General features: G+C 34.4%; 2 protein-coding genes across 3 annotated transcripts; one reads left to right on the top strand and one right to left on the bottom strand.

Annotated features, from left to right (window-relative positions):
• Positions 1–589: 589 nt before the first annotated feature.
• On the bottom strand, positions 590–2,564 carry LOC134250619 (uncharacterized). The gene is made up of 2 exons (XM_062732975.1): positions 2,306–2,564; positions 590–1,239 (listed from the first exon to the last, which is right to left on the bottom strand). Exons 1-2 carry the CDS (start codon positions 2,526–2,528, stop codon positions 1,094–1,096), a joined length of 369 nt encoding a protein of 122 aa, XP_062588959.1. The 5' UTR covers positions 2,529–2,564; the 3' UTR covers positions 590–1,093.
• Positions 2,565–3,631: 1,067 nt separating this feature from the next.
• LOC134250623 (uncharacterized) lies at positions 3,632–19,911 on the top strand. Of its 2 annotated transcripts, none has more exons than XM_062732977.1 (16): positions 3,632–3,727; positions 4,080–4,158; positions 5,045–5,131; positions 6,359–6,376; positions 6,934–6,993; positions 7,785–7,821; positions 8,300–8,387; positions 8,595–8,679; positions 8,892–8,960; positions 9,196–9,271; positions 10,023–10,188; positions 10,743–10,939; positions 11,228–11,406; positions 13,799–13,977; positions 14,086–14,173; positions 19,593–19,911. In XM_062732977.1, the coding sequence occupies exons 2-16, from the start codon at positions 4,125–4,127 to the stop codon at positions 19,859–19,861; spliced, it is 1,632 nt and encodes a 543-aa protein (XP_062588961.1). In that variant the 5' UTR covers positions 3,632–3,727; positions 4,080–4,124; the 3' UTR covers positions 19,862–19,911. The 2 variants fall into 2 exon arrangements, with proteins under 2 accessions (XP_062588961.1, XP_062588962.1); XM_062732978.1 differs by having other exon boundaries at positions 3,638–3,727; positions 4,077–4,158.
• Positions 19,912–19,982: the final 71 nt, after the last annotated feature.

Below are 19,982 nucleotides of genomic sequence, written 5' to 3'. Positions count from 1 at the left end.
TTACTGTTCCACCGTGACTGTTCACTAAAGAGTTTTAATTTCATGGCATTTTAAGTTCATTTAGATTCTAGTAAGAATAAATTAATATCTGCGGGACATGTTTGTATATCTTATGTACCCCAATAAAAAAATTCAGGAAAAGACTGTTGTCTTAAAAAAAAATTCCATGGGGATGTATAGTATCAAATACATGTATTTAAAATGTGAACGATAAAGTCATATTTACACCTTTGTATTTTCGCAAAGCCCAAAACATTTTCCATTGATGTATAAAGACGAGTTGGTTTTGGAGATATACTCCAAGATTATCTTTTTAATTCTTTAAAACGAAAATGTTAGGAAATTCTTAAAGTATTCAAAATTCTTTGGAAAACTTCAAATTAATGTCGTCATGGAAATGTTTCTTAATTCAATGATGCAACGAAGCAAAATTAATTGATAATTTTGTCCATACACTAAACAATAATTAAGAAAACACGTACTAACATATGAATAACATTTTATGATGTTTTCTAGCCTCAGTTTAATTTTAAGTGCAAAAAGTTTACATATATACACATTTTTACACAAAAATAAGAAAACACGATAATGTGGTTGCAAATAATTAGTTTATTGAACTTTGGATTACAGATTTTTGAAAAGAGAGGACAACGGAGCTTTTGGACATCTCTAAACGGATGTTTCATTTACAATTTAGAAGTTTTTGACGAGGAGCCCCCACCCCTGATCACTGACGGGATGGGTGTTCCAACGTAATACCCATTCCTGATTCCTGACGGAATGAGTATTTATAGAGCCAAAGTTCCGAAAGACATGAACATTTTGGAAAAGTAAAATTTTGTTTCGCTATGCTAGCCTTAGATCTGTCTCCAAGGCCCCACATTGCGAATTGAATTTTTTTTAAAATCAAAAGGCAAAAAAAAAAAAAAAAAAAAAAAGAAGAAAAAGAAAGAAAGAAAGAAACAGGTGAAATTAAAAGCCAAACACAGCTTATAAAGAGCTCGGGTGTCCCCTCTTTGGTTCCAATGTTAAAAATTACAGATTAAAGTATTGTGTTAATTAAAATTTTAGTCAATGATATCAAGAGTCTAATTCATTGGGCAGTGCTATCGATGTTGACATATTTCTCGAGCCTCTCCATCTCCTTGTGGGCCACTTCAATCTCTTTCTGGATACGAGCTTCCTCTCTGATCTGCTGTGCCCGCTCTTGTTTCTCGATCTGGGCTTTTTCCTGAGATTCTGCCAAACAAAAAGATAATCAAATACAAAATGTTTTAATTTGAAATTGGTACAAATACTGATGCTTTTTCCTAGTCATAAACATTCGCATTCCAATTACTTGGAGCAAGCTTATGCCTACTACCGTATAAGTGAGTATAAGTGGAAATTTTAGCGAGACGCAAATTTAGCGATTTGTCCTTAAAAACGGGTAATTTATTTTTAGCGAGATGTTATTTGAGCGATTTAAAAATGCATATTAAAGAAGCTATTACAAATAAAACGCAATTAATATTTAGCGATATTCAATTTTAGCGATCTCGGCACCCTCGCTAATAATGCCAAAATTAAATCCTCGCTAAAAATTCTACTTATACGGTATATTGGGTTGAAAAAGTTTTAGTCGAAACAAGAGGCCCATGGGCCACATCGCTCACCTAAGAAGCTTTGGCCATTTTGTTCTTTACAAGATTTCCCCCTTGTAATACATATTGCGACCCCACCCTACCCCACTGATCATAATTTAGACATTGTGAAACCTACACTACCCCCAGAATGCTTCCATGTGCACATAAGTTTCAGCTTTTCTGGACCAGTGGTTCTTGAGAAGATTTTCAAAGATTTTTCCTATATATTTCTATGTAAAACTTTGATTCCCCATTGTGGCCCCGCCCTACCCCCGGGGGTCATGATTTGAACAATTTAGAATCTACACTACCCCAGGATGCTTCCACATAAGTTTCAGCTTTTCTGGCCCATTGGTTCTTGAGAAGAAGATTTTTTAATGACCCCACCCTATTTTTGTCTTTTCTTGATTATCTCCCCTTGTGAGGGGACTTGGCCCTTCATTTTAACAATTTAAATTCCCCTTTAACCAAGGATGCTTTGTGCCAAGTTTGGTCAAAATTGGCTCAGTGGTTCTTGAGAAGAAGTCGAAAATGTGAAAAGTTTACAGACGGACGGACGGACAGCTAGACAGCTAGACGGACGGACGGACGACGGACAAAATGTGATCAGAAAAGCTCACTTCAGCCTTCGGCTCAGGTGAACTAAAAACCTCATTGAATGGATATACATAAACACCAACCTCTCCATTTCTCAAAATCCTCCTTTTTGTTTTCAAGCAATCTGGGTGGAGGCATCTTTGGGGTTTCCTCTGAAACGAAGGTGAGATCAAAGGCCACACCGCCTTTCTTTTTTGTTACTTCCTCTGTAACCATTGTACGTCGTACTTTCTCGTACGCCTCCATCTCTTCCTTCATCACGCCCACTTTGTTATTTCTGGCAAAACAACTCTGAAAAAGACCCATGATCTTTACAGAGCGCCAATGTAATGACAGTATCTAACAACACACAAACTATTCGTGACGTAACAATGAGTTTGTTGATTATGACGTCATAATACTTTGCAAAGGCATTATTTAATTAAAACAGAAAAAAAATATTACATGTACAGAATATATGAATTTATGAGCTTTATATTTGATCATTTGCAATCTAATTAAAATTAGATCTTTGATCCGCTCCACTTTTTATCGCTACACAAAGTATAGTGTACACAATCTACACCCTGTGCAGGGCATGTGTAGGGAATTGCACCGAAAATTCAATATGGCTGACAAATGCCGAGAAACTGCAGAATTTCTTTTTCTATATTTGAGTTTCCTGTCGAGTATTTGATAGGTTGATTGTGATGAATTGTTTTTAATAATTTAGTGGACCGTGTTTTGTGCATTTTATGGAAAATGAAAAACTTCATATTTTGTAAAATAAAATATAAGCAAGTTTTGCAAGTTTGGGAGTTAAAGTCTCTAGATATTTTGGACTTTGGCTAGATATTTAGTTATAGGGGTTATATATATATATATATATATATATATATATATATATATATATATATATATATATATATATATATCTTTGCCTTTTCATGAAATGAAATTAAACTAAATATAGATGCAGTCTGATCTAAAATTTAATTGAGGTCTTCTTTTAGCCATAAGAAATTATGATATAGAATTTCATTGCAAACGCTCATATAGAATAAAAAAATGCTTTATTATTTATTATGCGGTAGGAAACGAAACAGTTAATTACGAATTAAAACCATGCACCCCCTTCTCCTAACCATGCTAACGACGATAAGATTAGGGTTGGCTTAATCAGAGTAGAAAGTGAAAGTGTAACTGTTAGACAGACAGACAAACAGACGTCCCCACAGACAGACTGACATACAGTTAAACCCAAATTAATATACCCCTCTTTCAACGAGAGGCTGAGCGGGGGGCATAAAATGTTTTTAACATAGGCTTTGTATTTTTTTTCGGAAAATTTGGATCTGTTCTGTTTGAATTTTAGTATTTACAATCCGAGTTATTTGGATGTTTGAATTTCAATTTTCATGTAAACAAATGCATCTAATCTGAAATCAGAAATGATCAGAAGATTTGTCACACCTTAAAATATAATTAATAACTGACAATGTAACGCAGGATGTGAACTCGAGGAGGTAAGAAAATTAAAAAGATTCAACATATGAAGTGCTTTCGTTTCGTTTTTTCATCAATATTGCGAAATTGCTCATGCAAATTGGAAGTCCTCAATAAACACTAAAACAGATGGAGGCTATGTTAAGCTACTGCATATAAAATGGATATTGAATGGTAAAAAAAGATACCAAGTTATATTTTGTTACATTTATATGATTGTTTGCAAAACTTAAAAAGATAAGCCTTCCCACTTTATGAAAACATTATACTCCTGCCCCACCCCAAAATGAGAGGGCTACCTTATTGCAACTAGGGATGGAGAAACTAAATTAAAAAAACATCTGATAAATATTAATGCATTTTTTTAAGCAGATCTTCAGAGAAAAGGAAGTACAGTGAGCTTCCACACAATCAGTCATGGCGGACAGCGGTGACAGAAGGCAGGACAGAGGTATGTTAATTAGGGAATAACTATCTTCTAATTTGGTATTAGCGGAGCTGGTAAAACGGATGTGTGGGACCTTTAAATCAGCATTTACGGTTGCAAATACCAAATTAGAACTTAGTTATTCCAATTCTAATGTAATCTATGCAGTATTGCTGTTTACGTCTTATTTTGTTGAAGTTTTGTTATATGAAATACGTCACGGAGCCTTGTGTTTTTTGCATCGCTCTGTTTTGCCGTCACAATGGAAAGCTTTCACTCTTAGACTCATTAATGCTCATTTTACGCTTTAAACATCAGCACATTAGCCAATCAAAACGTGTTTTACAAAACAATTGCATTAGAATGGTTGTTTTACACTATTTTTTATGAAATAAAGAATCAGCAAACTGTTAATTTGATAAAGTGAAAACCAATTCCTACAAAAGGAGGGAAAAAAAACATGCACAAGTTGTCAGTCACAGGTTGTTTCCTGAACACATGAATGCATGTACATGTAATGTGGCAGTCTCGAAACCAGCAGGCTATTCTATTTCTAACATGGTTTAGATTTGATATCAGTTATTATCAGATTCATAATTCCCATTCATTAGCAGCATTAATTTAAACTGAAAGAGTTTTATTTGCAATCAATGAAACTTTTTTTAAACACAGTGACATGGAAAAATTAAACATGTTAATGAAAAAATTAATGACTTTTGTCTGTCTTTTATAATTGTTTAAATCATATTCCAAAAAAGTTGCAAATAAAATTTCAGTGCATTATCTGACCTTGTTATATTAAATAAATGTTTTATTCATTGTGGAGGGTTAACTGGACTAAAATTGATAGAAAAGTGAAGAGTGAGATGCCTATCCCCTATGTTTGATGTTTGTCAATGTTGATTTTCAGATGAAGAGGGTGAGGAGAAGCTTAAAATGCAGGAAGCAGCAAGGAAGGTTCTCCAGAAGAAGACAGAGGTGGAAAGCCAAGGAGTAGGTAAGGCAAACTGTTGTATACTAGCCTTATTAGGAGTTAACAAGGCCTTTAGTTAGTTTATAGAGATAAGCAGGGAGTAAAACTTGAGTCTTTATGTCTAACAGTAATCTCTTTGGAGACCAGAGTTGAATTCCTGAGAATCTAACCTCTTTAGAACTGTTTATTGAGAAGAAGTCAGAGGCCATAGATTTAAATCATGGATGTGATTAAATTTAAGAAAATTATTTCATTATTAAGGTCTTCCGTTTCCAACGGAAGACCTTCTACTGATTCTGTTGGTAAAGATTATTATTCTTTTTTTTTTCTTCTACTTCCTAGACGCCAACTTTGAAGCCTCATATCTCACTCATTTCTCAATTGATTTCGCTCAAATTTTCAGAGGTACTAGAAGTTACTAAACTCTATCAGAATGCTGTCTAAAATTTCAAAAAGCCACTTCCGGTTTTGAGTTATTTCCCTTTAAACGAAAATTTATAGGCTTTTGTTTCCAGACAAAGGCTCAGAGACGGCTAAAGCTGGAGCAGAAATTCTACTGATTTTAGATAATAGAAGGATTGAAGTTGTGCACATCGGTTTTTGTTTTTCGATTTCTTTATTCAAGATGGCGCTATATAGGGGTCAAAAATTAGAACGCTTAAAAGAGCCAAAAATTACTCATATTTTGCTTTTTATCTTCTAAACTAAAAATATTTTGTTAAAATATATAGAACATAATTTGTGCAGAATTAGAAGGCCTTTCAAATGATATGTCGGAGAAAGGGCTGACCCCTAAATTAAGGGATCTGGAGGGGCCAAAAGTTTTTTCCAGATATCTCTAAAAGAATTGAGAATTTGTTATACATCAATGAAGCAAAGTTGTTGAGAATTCCTAGTAAAATCTACTGATGTCATCAAAATACGTCCTGTGACGTCACTTCCGGCCAAACCGGAAGTAGTTTGAAACTGCATATTTTTGACATGTTTTGGGGAAATATTTGTCACTGGAAGCATAAAACTTAATTTTCCGTCCGTTGACGTCACTTCCGGTCAAACAGGAAGTAGCAAAAATGGCTTACTTTTGCAATTATCAACATAGATTTCGAAGATTTAAATCATTAGAGACGTCATTTCTCTCTTCTTTTTTTTAAAATAAAAATTACTTCCGGTCAAACAGGACGGAAGACCTACTCATTGCTTTGCAACGAGCTTTGCTCTAGTTTAACTTTAAATATTTTACTTCTTTTGCAGAACTACATGAAGTTACTGGTATGTATGAACTGTAATTGGTGTTATTAAAAATGCACTTGACTAATTTGACCATAGGAGATACATGTAATATGATGGACTAAAACAGATAGCATGTAAATACTGTTTTGGGGGGCATTGGAGTATCTGTAGAATGTTCATAAATGTGAGGGCAATTCCCTCATGGGCTGATTTCATGTACATGTAGTCTTTTACAGTTCTGTAAACTGACTACTACAATATATTTTTTTAAAAAAATCTTAATTACATAGAAGCAACATTAGTTAGTTGAGGGCTGTCTCCTCTTAATAAGTAGTTTTGTCATCTGTTCTGTGTCAGAGACTATAAATGGTTTAAGTATCAGAGTGTGATAAATTTGTGGACCACTGCCCACATTACTGAATTACAATGTACATGTACCAGTTTATACTGGTATATTATTTCAACTTTCATAAAAAAATAGTTAATGATCAGCCTTATATGTTTATGTAAAGATTTAAATGTCAATTTTAAACTTTTACATAATTAATGGTATTTATTGTTTAATATTTTATTTACATGCACTGTATTTATATTAGCAAACTTGAGAGCAAGTAACCATAGCATTCCACACCATGACAACAGTGCAAATCAGGATGGTAAGTCACACTTTTTGTAAACAGCATTGAATATAATAGACCACACTTTTTATTTTTACCCAGTTTCTTTTTTTGGAAAGGGGGGGGGGGGGTTAATGCGTATAAAATAAAATCCATATTTCCATCTGACTGTTCTACCTGTTGTGCAGGTTATGGGTATGTTAGAGAGAAGGTCCAAGCTCAGTATTACATATATTCAAAATGATTCTTTAGATGTTCATGCTAATACAGTTCAGGCCTGGCGGCCAAAAACTTAGACAAGCTCACTTTTGATCTTGGTCTCACTTTTATCAAAGGAATATATAGTGGAAAAGTGAGACAAATCAAAAGTGAGCTTTTCTAAGTTTTATGGCCCCCCAGTTGTCCTTGACCAGAGGATCCTTAGCCAAGATCATTTTGTCAAGTTCACAAGGTGCAGAAGAGCAGTGTTTTGTTAGGATTTAAGCAGTGTTATGCAGATGTTTGACTTATGGTTTATCGTGATAAGGAATATGTAAATAATACATTTGTAGTTCAAATATTGCATTGAATCTTTTTACCTGTAATCTTATTATACTACAGAGTCTTTTTAAGCAGATTTTCAAGTAAGCAAGCTCACAGGGGGGCATTCATTTCCTTATGACAGTTCAAATTATTTGTGTGTTCTTATCCAGAAACATGACATGGCGTTGGATTTCATCAACACCTTTGTATTTTGATTTAATGCAGAAAATTTCAAAGTTATTGATTGTTTATGCCTAGGTTTATATATACAGATGATATAGTAGTGACCAATAACCTGAATTTTGTAGATCAACTACCAACATATGAGGAGGCAATGAATACGAGGTAAGGAAATGTATGAAGTCCAAAGAAAACAAAAACAGAAAAGATAGGTAATAAGTTTTCTTTAATGAGAATTTTTTCAATTGAACTGCGGATAGCAAGTTTCAAATTTAGAAAGTAAAATAAAATCTTTCCGTTGTTTCCATTACTGTAAACCAACTATTCGCACCATCTTTTATTCGCGATTCCACAGATTAAAATCAATTTGCGAGGAATAATTTTCATGATTGATGAAACATTCTCTACACATGAAGAATGCATGTTTTAATGAGTTGCCATTGGTGAAATAATGAAAATACAGGCATTTTAGTGAAAAGAATTAATATTAGAATTTTCATAACAATTTTGATTTATCTTACCATGAGAAATTGAGCTGTGGTATATGTTATAGAATTTACCAGGCCTTCAGAATGCAAAGTCAAAGTTTGAAATAACAAAAATAATATAAAATGTATATAAACAATTCACCTTTTTATGTCAGAGATCAAAGTCATGATGATCAGGGAATTTCCTCATCAGTTGATGATCACCGAATTTCGTCACAAGAGGAAATTGATGAAGCGGAGCGTGTAAGTAGATGGGGAGAGAGGAATGTCATAAAGAATGTAAAAAATTCACACTATAAGTGTGTTATGATCACATTTCGTGTTTAACTTTTTGATTAACAACTACTTTTAGATTGTGAATACATTTTAATGTTAAATAAAATGTCTATTATTAGTTAAAAATGCATGTAATTCTTCTAAAAATAATTTTATATTGATATTGTATTTTAGCGTCCCCTACGACCCTCGTATCGACCTCACAGTCCAGGGGCCAGGAGGGATTTATATATAGTTCCAAGGACAGATCAAGATTCTGGTAAAAATTCATATAAAATTCAGATTAATGATAATTATTGAGTGGATCAGAAAAACTTATTTTGATTTGATTAGATTGCTGTCTGTGTTAATTATTGCATATGCATGACTAAATGTATTGTATAAAATATTTGTGATTATCTGATTTAATAAGTAATTTTGACACATTGATTGTATATCTGATTGATATAATATTTGATCATTGTATTTCAGCTTCTAATGATGTCCCTGAACCACATAAAACTCCACCAGCTTCTCATTCTGCCTCAATGATGTCATTAGGTGAGGACCAATCAAATTACATATGTACCTGGTAAATTTGATACAGTGTAATACATAATACATTCCATTTCTCTGCAAAAAAAAATTATATATTTTTACAATAATAAAAAAAATTCAACTTCTTAAGATAACCATTTGACTTTCTTGGAAGTATTCTTTTATGAAATGAATTTCTTATTCTTAAGTTTAAATGCTACATCACATTTAATTAAATCCGAAACTAATCTTCTTGTAGAAGAACCTCCGACACCCATACCAGAGCCGTCTCCTGTGGGTGTATTTACAGTGGAGGAAGGAAGAACTCAAGACAGGTACAATGACATAGTATTGTATCTTTAAATAAAAACGTTTATTATACCCCCTGCTTGAAAAGTGGTGGGGGGGGTTACATAGTGATTGGAATTTCCTTTAATCTCTACGTCCGTCTGTGTCTGTCTAGCTGTCTGTACATCTGTTATGCTTTGGGGAACCTATATCTTATCTGCAACTCCTCATATACATGTACCACTGACTGAAATTTATTGAGACTTTTACAGAATCCTTGTTACATAGAGCCATTGTGCGCCTCCTGTTTTATGTTTTTGATCTGACACATATTTAGAGTTTCTCACAGAAAAACTTGGACACTGCCATTCTTTCATTTGTGGTGAAGGGTACTCATCTCTTATGCACAACTCCTCCTATACAACTGAGTAAAAATTAATGATTCTTTCACAGATTCTTTTTATTACATAACGCCATTATGCAGAATGTGCACCTCCTATTATTATTTCGAGCCTCCCAGAGCAAAACAAGGATGTTGCTATTATAACCACATGGGAGACGAGGGTATCTATTAACGAGACAGCATGTTGTGTGATCATTTAGTGAGTTCAGTGCTCACAGTACTTCTAATTTAGACCTGAAAGAAACTAGTTTGCTTTTAATGCGAAAAAACTTTAATGTGCAAATATCGCTAACAGAATGCTACTATACAAACTTTATGTCAAAAAGCTCATTTCTAAAACGTTCTGTAGGATAGAATTTGTTTGTTGAGCGTTGTTAAGTTGAATTTTCTGACAGGGAGGAGGAGTCTGGATCTCGTCTACAGAAGTTTATTCGCCGTCGTATGGAGAACGTATCGTTTAATCAGCTGTGCTGTGCTGTCATTCTAGTGACCGGGATCATCTCAGCCATTGTCTTTTTAGGGGTTTTCCCTGCCAGCTTTGTGTATTTAGATTATCATAAGGTAAAAATGTAATTCTTATAAAAGTTTATCTTATCCACAAAATAGTGATTTAAAGAAAATGTGTCCTTTATAGGGAGGTATTACATGTACATGTATTTATTAAAAATTTCTATAAATAGTTTTTATTCAGTTGATTTTTGGAAACTTTTAAAATGCACGGCAATTCAAAGCTGCATTTGATAATATCACCTTAAAAGCTTGTGAAGAAAATTGTCCACTTTAATGAAGAAAAAGTCCAACAGCATTTTAAATACATGTAATAACCTCTTTCCTCCAACTACTTTTTACTTTTTATTTGCGAGAACTTTATTTTCGCGTAATTACGCGAGACAGCGTGCTCGCGAAAATTTATTTCACGCATATAATAGCATTCCTTAAGATCATATAGGGCAATAACCACAATTCGTGAAATTTTTATCTCGCTAATCATGAGTCAATGACTATCTAGCGAAAATAAGGTGTCGCGAAAATTTAGTGATCTACAGTATTTGAATTCATCTGAAAATAAGACAGCACTGATGTTTTATTAGAGTGAACTTATTTCTTTTTTATAGATTGCCATGAAATATAACAAAATTACTGGTGTGGTGGATAGATCCACCACTTATGAGTTTGGCTGTTATATCCTGGGCCCTAGTGTGGGCTTTCTGGAGTTTGATGCGACTGCCCACACTGTGTCCAAAACTCACGGTGTCTTCACACTTGACAAGCTGCCCATCGAAATTAACTACCATGTGCAATACTTCCTTAAGTAAGAATATAAAATTAAACTGTTATTCAGTAAAGCATGCTTATATAGCAAAGTGAGAACAGACATGGAATCTTGATTTGTTATAAACTTAATTAATTAAATCCATTACAATTTAATACAGAACATTTTGAAATCACAAGGATTGAAATTCCCTTTGATGTTCTGTTCATTTATAAGAATTTTTGCTAATACCATATTTTAATATATCTTGATGCTTCACTAGTCTTTAAATCAAAACATCCCAATGAATGATCAGCTATTAAACTTTTGAATCTATCTTGATTACAGAAAGAAGGAGCTTGGAGATCTCCATAAAGAATTTGGAGTGGATTATGATTATGTCATTAGAAGTGTCATAGAGAGTGAAATAAAGAACCTGGCGGTACCTTTCAGTGTGGATCAGTTCCGATTACATCGACCCACGCTGGAGAAATATTTTCATAGAAAATTAAGAGAAAGGCTGGAAGGTATATGCACCATCAGTAATGCTACATGTTAGTTTGAATAAATTAAGGAAGAAGTAGGTACACTTTTAGATTTATTGTGCCCTTCAATTTTGATGTTTTCAAAAAGTTATGAAACTGGTGTAAATATTAGTTGAGTATAGTTAATTCTTGATAAACTGCCACCTTTTGTAATTTAGAAATCATGGCGGAATAACGAATTTGGCGATTAATTGAATTTCCTATCTTTTGGAAAGCAAGAAGAGTTTCCTTTCTTGGAAATACATGTAGCATTTCTATTCTTGTTATTACATGTATATAAAACATACTAGTTTGTAAATTTAATAATACTTCAAGTATTTTTATACCCCCCACAAACGAAGTTTGGGGGGGTATATAGGAATCACCTTGTCCGTATGTCAGTCTAGCTGTGCAAACGTGTCCGGTCCATATCTTTCTTACGGAGGAACATTAGAATCTACTACTCCACACAAAGATTGCCCATGACCCAAGGGTGTGTTATGCCCTTGACCCAAGGTCATATGGGGAAGTTCAAGGTCACCGGGAGAAAAATTTCATAATTCGTGTCCGGTCCATATTTTTCTTATGGATAAACTTGGTAGGTTCTCATTTCACACAAGGGTGTGTCTTGATATTGACCCAAGGTCATTTGGGGAAGTTCAAGGTCACTGATAGAAAAATTTCATAATTCGTGTCTGGTCCATATCTTTCTTATGGATAAACTTGGTAGGATCTCATTTCAGACAAAGATTGCCCATGACCCAGGCGTGTGTCATGACCTTAACACAAGGTCATTTGGGGAAGTTCAAGGTCACTGGAAGAAAAATTTCATAATTCATGCCCAGTCCATATCTTTCTTATGGATAATCTTGGTAGTTTTTCATTTCACACAAAGATTGCCCATGACCCAAAGGTGTGTCATGACCTTGACCCAAGGTCATATGGGGAAGTTCATTGTCACTGGAAGAAAAATTTCATAATTCATGTCCGGTCCATATCTTTCTTACGGATAATCTTGGTAGTTTTTCATTTCACACAAAGATTGCCCATGACCGAAGGGTGTGTCATGAATTTGACCCAAGGTCATTTGGGGAAGTTCAAGGTCACTGGAAGAAAAATTTCATAATTCGTGTCCGGTCTATATCTTTCTTATGGATAAACTTGGTAGGTTCTCATTTCACACAAACATTGCCCATCATCCAGGGGTGTGTCATGAACTTGACCCAAGGTCATTTGGGGAAGTTCAAGGTCACTGGAAGAAAAATTTCATAATTCGTGTCCGGTCCATATCTTTCTTATGGATAAACTTGGTAGGATCTCATTTCACACAAAGATTGCCCATCACCCAGGGGTGTGTCATGACCTTGACCCAAGGTCATTTGGGGAAGTTCAAGGTCACTGGAAGAAAAATTTCATAATTCGTGTCCAGTCCATATCTTTCTTACGGATAATCTTGGTAGTTTTTCATTTCATACGAAGATTACCCATGACCCAAGGGTGTGTCATGACCTTGACACAAGGTCATTTGGATTTCATAATATGTGTCCGGTCCATATCTTTCTTAGGGATAATCTTGGTACTTTTTCATTTCACACAAAGATTGCCCATGACCCAAGGGTGTGTCATGAACTTGACCCAAGGTCATTTGGGGAAGTTCAATGTCACTGGAAGAAAAATTTCATAATTCGTGTCCGGTCTATATCTTTCTTATGGATAAACTTGGTAGGTTTTCATTTCACAAAAAGATTGCCCATGACCTAAGGGGTGTGTCATGTCCTTGACCCAAGGTCATTTGGGGAAGTTCAAGGTCACTGGAAGAAAAATTTCATAATTTGTCTCCGGTCCATATCTTTCTTATGGATAAACTTGGTAGGTCCTCATTTCACTCAAAGATACCTCATGACCTATGTGTGTGTCGTGACCTTGACCCAAGGTCATCTGTTCAAGTTCAAGGTCACTGAAAGAAAAATTGTATGATTCATGTTTGATACATATCTTTATTATGGAAAAACTTATCTCTGAAAAACCCAGCAGGGGGTATTTTGTCCCGTTTGGACAGTTCTAGTTTATGTACAATTTTGTTAAAACAAATTGTGCAGTTTTGAAATAAAGTACATGTATAAAATCATGGCTGTATTATGAAAATGGTGATGAATTGAATGGCGATAATTCGAGAATTGACTGTATGACTATAAATCAGGAAGGAATATGGCATGAAAGAGTATTATTCTGTAAATACATGTATGATGTCATTAATTTGATGCATTTCTCTATTTCAAAGAGGAAATGTCTCAAAATGACTCATTTTAAGGGTTATTTTGCTTTAGAAAATAGTGTCCACAGCTGTTGCCCACTTCTTAAGATATACAGTAACAAGATTTTGATCTTTTGACAGGAAATTGCTGTCCCGATTGTTGTCCAAGCACCTGTAAGAACATAACCCTGTGTTCTCTCTGTCCTCCAGCTAGTACCTGTGACAGGGCTTTCCACGTTAATGTGGAGTTTTTCCACTTTGGTAAAGTGGATATCCCAGCTGTGGTAACAGAGAGGTACCTCACCAGGACTCTACTCAAGGTGAATGAATGGACATGTACTGTCAACAATTTAAAATAAATTGAAATGTATTAGGATTTGGATATTTTTAAAATGCTTAAATGATTTTTGTTCTTTTGTTTTTTTTAGGAAAATGCTGACAGAGAGGTGTTTATTCAGGAGAAAATGGTGGAAATTAAAAAGACGCTGCGAAACACAACACAAATACGTAATACAGGTAAACATTACAATAATTAAAAAAAGGATACAGTATTTAGCACATGTACTTATTTTTTGGCTCGTCTATGCTAGAGGCTCAGGTGAGGTTTTCTATCACATGGGTAGCTTGATGGGTTTAGATACATTACCTTTCCTTGTAATGCTTTAGCAAGTGTCCTATAATGGTAAATAGTAGTGAGTTGCGTTCCCCTGCTTCCCGCTAGATGGCGATACTGTTCCCGGTCCATCACATCTCTTGTTTACATTGGATGCACAACGCAGCGATTAACAAGAAACGTAATATAAATACCGTCTCTATATACACGCGAAATATTAATCATGAGCGACTCAAAATACGGCTCCATGACAATTATAGATCTTAAAAATGAGCTAAGAAAAAGAAATGCCAGGATAACGGGACGAAAACAAGAACTGGTCGACAGGTAATTCGATACTGAAAACCGCATGATAATACCTCGTGCTGCATGCCGACAATCTGAACTCTTCGTCTTAAAATATAATATATCAATATGGCGATTAATTAAATAATCGTAAATTGTAAATAAATATAAAACAGTTTCTTTTTCTTTTAATTTTCCATAGACTGGAAGCATATGACAGAAACTTCAACTTCGGAAAAGTTGATTACACTGACCCAGAATTTTGTATGCAACTTCCAAGTTACGATACGTACGCTGACGTAAATTCTGACACTCCCTTTTCTGGTTTGTCCATGGATACCGTTCATAGTTATTTTGGGAGGTTTGAGAAGAAATTCGAAAATCATTTTATTCACCTTTATGACGACAATTTCCTGACATACTACCGTGTATCCATCAATACAGCCTGTACATTTATTAAAGGAAACTGTCGTGCAGAGATGAGAAAGGGTGTTTGTTACACAATAGATATTAAATTGAGCAATGAAGGATCTGTTCTGGAGGCCCAGTGCGAATGTGCAGCAGGTATGGGGCCTGATGCACATTGTAAACATGTAGCTGCAGTTATGTATGGTGCTGTTATGTTTGCAAAGAATAAATTTATCAAGACAGAGGAAACATGTACACAACGTTTGCAAACATTCCACAAGTCTAAAAGATTCAAAGGCAGTCCCATTAAATCTGATGACCTGAATTTACCTGGTGCTGATGAATTAACAAATATTGCTGTTGACCCACGACCTGAAGAATTCAGAAATAATCCATCTTATCCTCACTACTTTAGAAATGTATGTTTGAATTTCTCAGGTATTTCTAAGATGCCCATCTATCAGACATTTACACCAGCAAATATGATTGCAGTAGCAAATGACCATGATTATCTTACATTATCTCCTGAAGACAACTATTTGGAAAAATTACAAATTACAAAGATATCAGATCTCCAAATTGAAAATATTAAGTCAGCAACAAAAGGGCAGAGTCTAAACAAAACATGGAAGGAGGAGAGAGCAAAACGTTTAACATCTTCGATATTTGGTAGGATATGTAAGTGTACTGATAGAACTGACAAAATGAAACTTGCCACGTCACTAACAGTTATCAAAAACATTAAAAGCAATTCAATTGAGCATGGTCGCAGGCATGAATCTGTTGCGATCAAGAGATTTGAACAGGATAAGCTCCAAAATGTTCAATCAAGTGGTCTTGTCGTTTGTAAGGAGTACCCCTTTCTTGCTGCATCACCTGACGGAATAATCAATCAACAGGAGCTTGTAGAAGTCAAATGTCCATATGTCAGTAGAAATAAAAAGATTTCAACTCTGACGGTGCCATATTTAAAGCAGACCAACGAAGGAAAATATAGTCTTGATCCCATCCATGACTACTTTTATCAGATACAAGGACAACTACTGTGTACCGGTGCAAACACATGTATTTTTACTGTATGTTTAGCAAACAATTTAAAAGTAAATGACATCATATACATTGAAATCAAACGTGATGATGCATTCATAGCTGACATGATTAATAAGCTTAACAACTTTTACAAAGACTACTTCAAACAAGCAATTCTTGAGAAATATTTCTACAAGCCTTACAGTGAATCTTTGTGAATGTGTGCAATAAAATATACATAGAAATCTTCTAAACAAATACAGTACATGTAGTGTTGTTTACATTTCTTATCTTATTTAGCATCAATATTTCTGCCTATAATTCAAATTTGAAATATGAAAGCTAAAGAAATTTTGAAAAATGTTTTTTTTCTATGCATTTGATGATACAATACCAGTGCGAAAATTGCACAACATAAAACAGACAAATACTATATCTGATGACATGCATGCTTCAGTACTTGTTAAAGGATGTGTTAAAATTTTATAAGTTTTACCAAGTCCAATAATTCTTTCTATATGAACTCTTTTACTTGACACCTTTCTATCATTAAGAACAATTCTTCCTGACATTCTGTTCCTATTTCTAAAAAATGTAGGAATGTTTATAGTAACATCCTTAGAAGCAAAAATATCTTGGACATTAAAACCTTTATCAGCCATTAAACTGTCACCTTGATCACAAAGATTTTTAAGACAACTTCTCTCAACTATTTGCCTGTCACTTGTCGACCCACAATATGCTGGGCTAACAAAGTTCACAAGGCCTCCTGGTGTACACCCTATTAAAGCTTTCATTGTATTTCTGTTTTTATATGTTGAAAATGTGGCTTGCTGTGCCCTAGGTGTACTTGGTTTTTTAATTGGAAATTCAGTTGCATCTAAAATGTCTCTGGTAGTTGGAAATTTTGACTTAAAATCTGATGGTGCAAAATAACGAACAAGAGATTGAGATGGCCAAATTGAAATCTCTCGTCACTGTTTTGACATAAATAAAATCCAGGTAAGTACAATATTTTTAACAGTACTTTCTGAAACATTGAAAAATCTTAAAAGTTCAAAATTGGTAGTATACCTCCGTAGTTTCATAAGTGTCATAAAATACTGATTGGGAATAGATACCCCTTGAACTTGAAAAAATACATATCTTTAACAATAAGCAGCAGGGCCAAGTGACTGCAGTGTAAACAAAAACTTGGCATAAGTTTCAAGGCCAGTATAAAAATGTATGGCTGAATTATCCTTCTCGAACTGTTCAACTGAAAATATTGGCTGTGACTGTGTTTGTGTACAGGTGTCTCTTAATTCAACAGAGTTTAATTTTTCCTCCTCGGCACACACTTTTGAGTCATCAGCTACCACAGTTTCTTCCATACAGTCTAATTCACTGAAACTGCACTCTAATTCTTCATGACAGAATTCATCAAACTTTCTTTTTCTGCTATCCCTGCCTTCTGCCCTGGATGCTCGGGCAAATGAACTTTCTGTCTCCTTTGTCCAAAAGAAAATGCTTGGCACAGCAGTATTCTTCAGTCTTCCAGATAGAGGTTTCTGTCCTATATATAAACAGTAAAACATATTACACTGTGCAACAACATTTAATAATTGTACAAAATACTCAAACCATAGACCTTTGTTTTAAGTTTGTGCTCAAATCAATGCAGTGCCCCCCCCCCCCCCCCACACACACATATTTTGATGATAAGGTATTTGATACTAAAAAATTACGTGAAGTGTATTAAGATGTTATATCTTTCCTTTCCACAAAACAAAAAAAATTATCTCATATCGGAAACCTATTTAAATCTACATATATGTACTATATAAATAATTATACACAACAGTGACAACATAAATTTAAGAATTTGACTGAATTCTGTTATTTACAATATAATTCTAAAACTGAGTATATAATAATTTAATGTTCGTTATAATATACCCTGAATAGTCTCCGACACGTAGTCATCTGAAGTAAAATGTCGTTTACAAACAACAGCTGACTTCGAAGGCTCCCATAGCTTGTTTGTGCGCTCGTCCAAGCGTTTAATTGCAACAATCCACTTGTTTCTTCTTAAGGACAGATGATACAAACAATTTTTTTCTTTGAAAAAGATTAAATATAATGTCACAAGTTTAGAAAAGTGGATTGTTCTTAGATTTTGTTCTCCTAAGAACAGGATTATGAAAAACACTTGGAAAATATTAGTAATATTTCAATGAAAAAACAAATATAGACAAAACATATTCAGTAAACGTTTACAGGTGAAAACAAATTTCAGAATATGTTATCTTGGTGCTAAAAGTGTAATATAAACTGAAAAAAGATATACCAAGCCAGGTGAAATTTAATTAGGAAAAGTTAAATTGTAAAAATCAGCCTATGTAATATTGCTAATTTTTTGTCATTTTGTTCTTCCTCTTAAAATTCATCCGGCTTGGTATATTTTTCTAAGGTTTATATTACACTTTTACCACAAAAGTAACATATTTTGAAATTTGTTTTCACCTGTAAACCTTTACTGAATGTGATTTGTCAATATTTGTTTTTTATTGAAATATTACTAATATTTTCCTAGTTTATTTAGTTTTCCAGTTCTAAGGAGAAAATATTCTAAGAATTATCCACTTTTCTAAACTTGTGACATGATATTAAATCTTTTTCAAAGAAAAAAATTGTTTGTATCATCTGTCCTTAACTTTTCCGTAGGGAACTGATGTCCACCTCTTTCGTGACATCCAGGCACACAACAACAATTACTAGGCATTATTCTTTGTATTTAAAACAATCGTAAACCTAACATCCCAGTTTATTTACAATGTGTTTATCACGAGGCGGAAGTTTATCAAGGACCGGGACACGTAGCGCCACCGCAACACGAACGATAACTCACTACTATTAACCATTTAGGCAAAAATATTCCTTAGTTGTCAGGGTTCGACACTAACGCTAGCCCACTGGCCTGGGACAACTGAATACTGAGGTCGGGCTACCAAACATGTCTTTAAACTTGCCCTGCAGGGCTACAGTAAATTTTACCAATTACTCACTAGGAGCAAGAAAATAATTATAATTTATACACAGTATACCTGATAATTGTTAAATTTATTTTCAAACATGTTTTATCATCATAATTTTTATTTTTGAAAGTGATTTGAAATACCCTAAATGATTAAACGTAAATATGGAATTTTTCGAATAGAAAGAATACCTTAGGTACAATCATAGAGTGACATATAATTTTTACCCAAAATACAGCCAGAATGCAGGATTTTGCATCTCTATTTTCAAAATTTCCCAGGGGAGGCCCCCCATACCCCCACCAGCAGGAGGGGGAAACCCCCTCCCGCACCTACCCCCATCGTCGCTTCGCGAATTGGCCACCAGCCTTCGGCTGTTGGACAAGTAATACATGAACAGGGCTAGTAGAAATTAGAAATGGCTAGCCCTGCTGACAACTATGGTTTTAAAGTTAGTGTCAATCCCTGGTTGTTTATTCTTATGACATAGCCTACTTTTAAAGTAAATATGCATATACAAGAACTGATTTTTAAGAACTTGATTACCAGTATACAGTAATAATATGAAATTTTCTCTCTCCAGCAAATGAAATTCAGCAAGCAGCAGTTGCAAAATCAAGAAAGATTGGTATTGAAGCCTCGGTAAACCGTGAAGCAAACTTGACTGCAGCTTACATTTCTGCTTTGTCGGCCATGTTTACGAGGTTAAATGTCACGGAGGAGGAGCATAAGCTGTCAATCATGATGATTCGAGCTCTGGAGGATGTGGCAGTTAAGGGTAACCTGTACAGGACTTATGGGTACGACAATGGTACCATGTCACTGTATACAAAGAGCATGTCCATAGGATAGGACTCGAAGAGAATGTTTTTTCTTCTCTCTGCTCAGCTTAACTTACAATAGCTGAAGATATTTATACCTCAACCATTATTAACAATTTGAAAAAAAAAACGATAGTTTTAATATAATTGTT

Source organism: Saccostrea cucullata, unplaced genomic scaffold (genome assembly GCF_032062105.1).
Source record: "Saccostrea cucullata isolate Sc308-1 unplaced genomic scaffold, CSIRO_AGI_Scuc_v1 ctg6349, whole genome shotgun sequence".
NCBI classification, from domain to species: Eukaryota; Metazoa; Mollusca; class Bivalvia; order Ostreida; family Ostreidae; genus Saccostrea; species Saccostrea cuccullata.
This window is presented reverse-complemented; position numbering and strand designations above follow the sequence as displayed.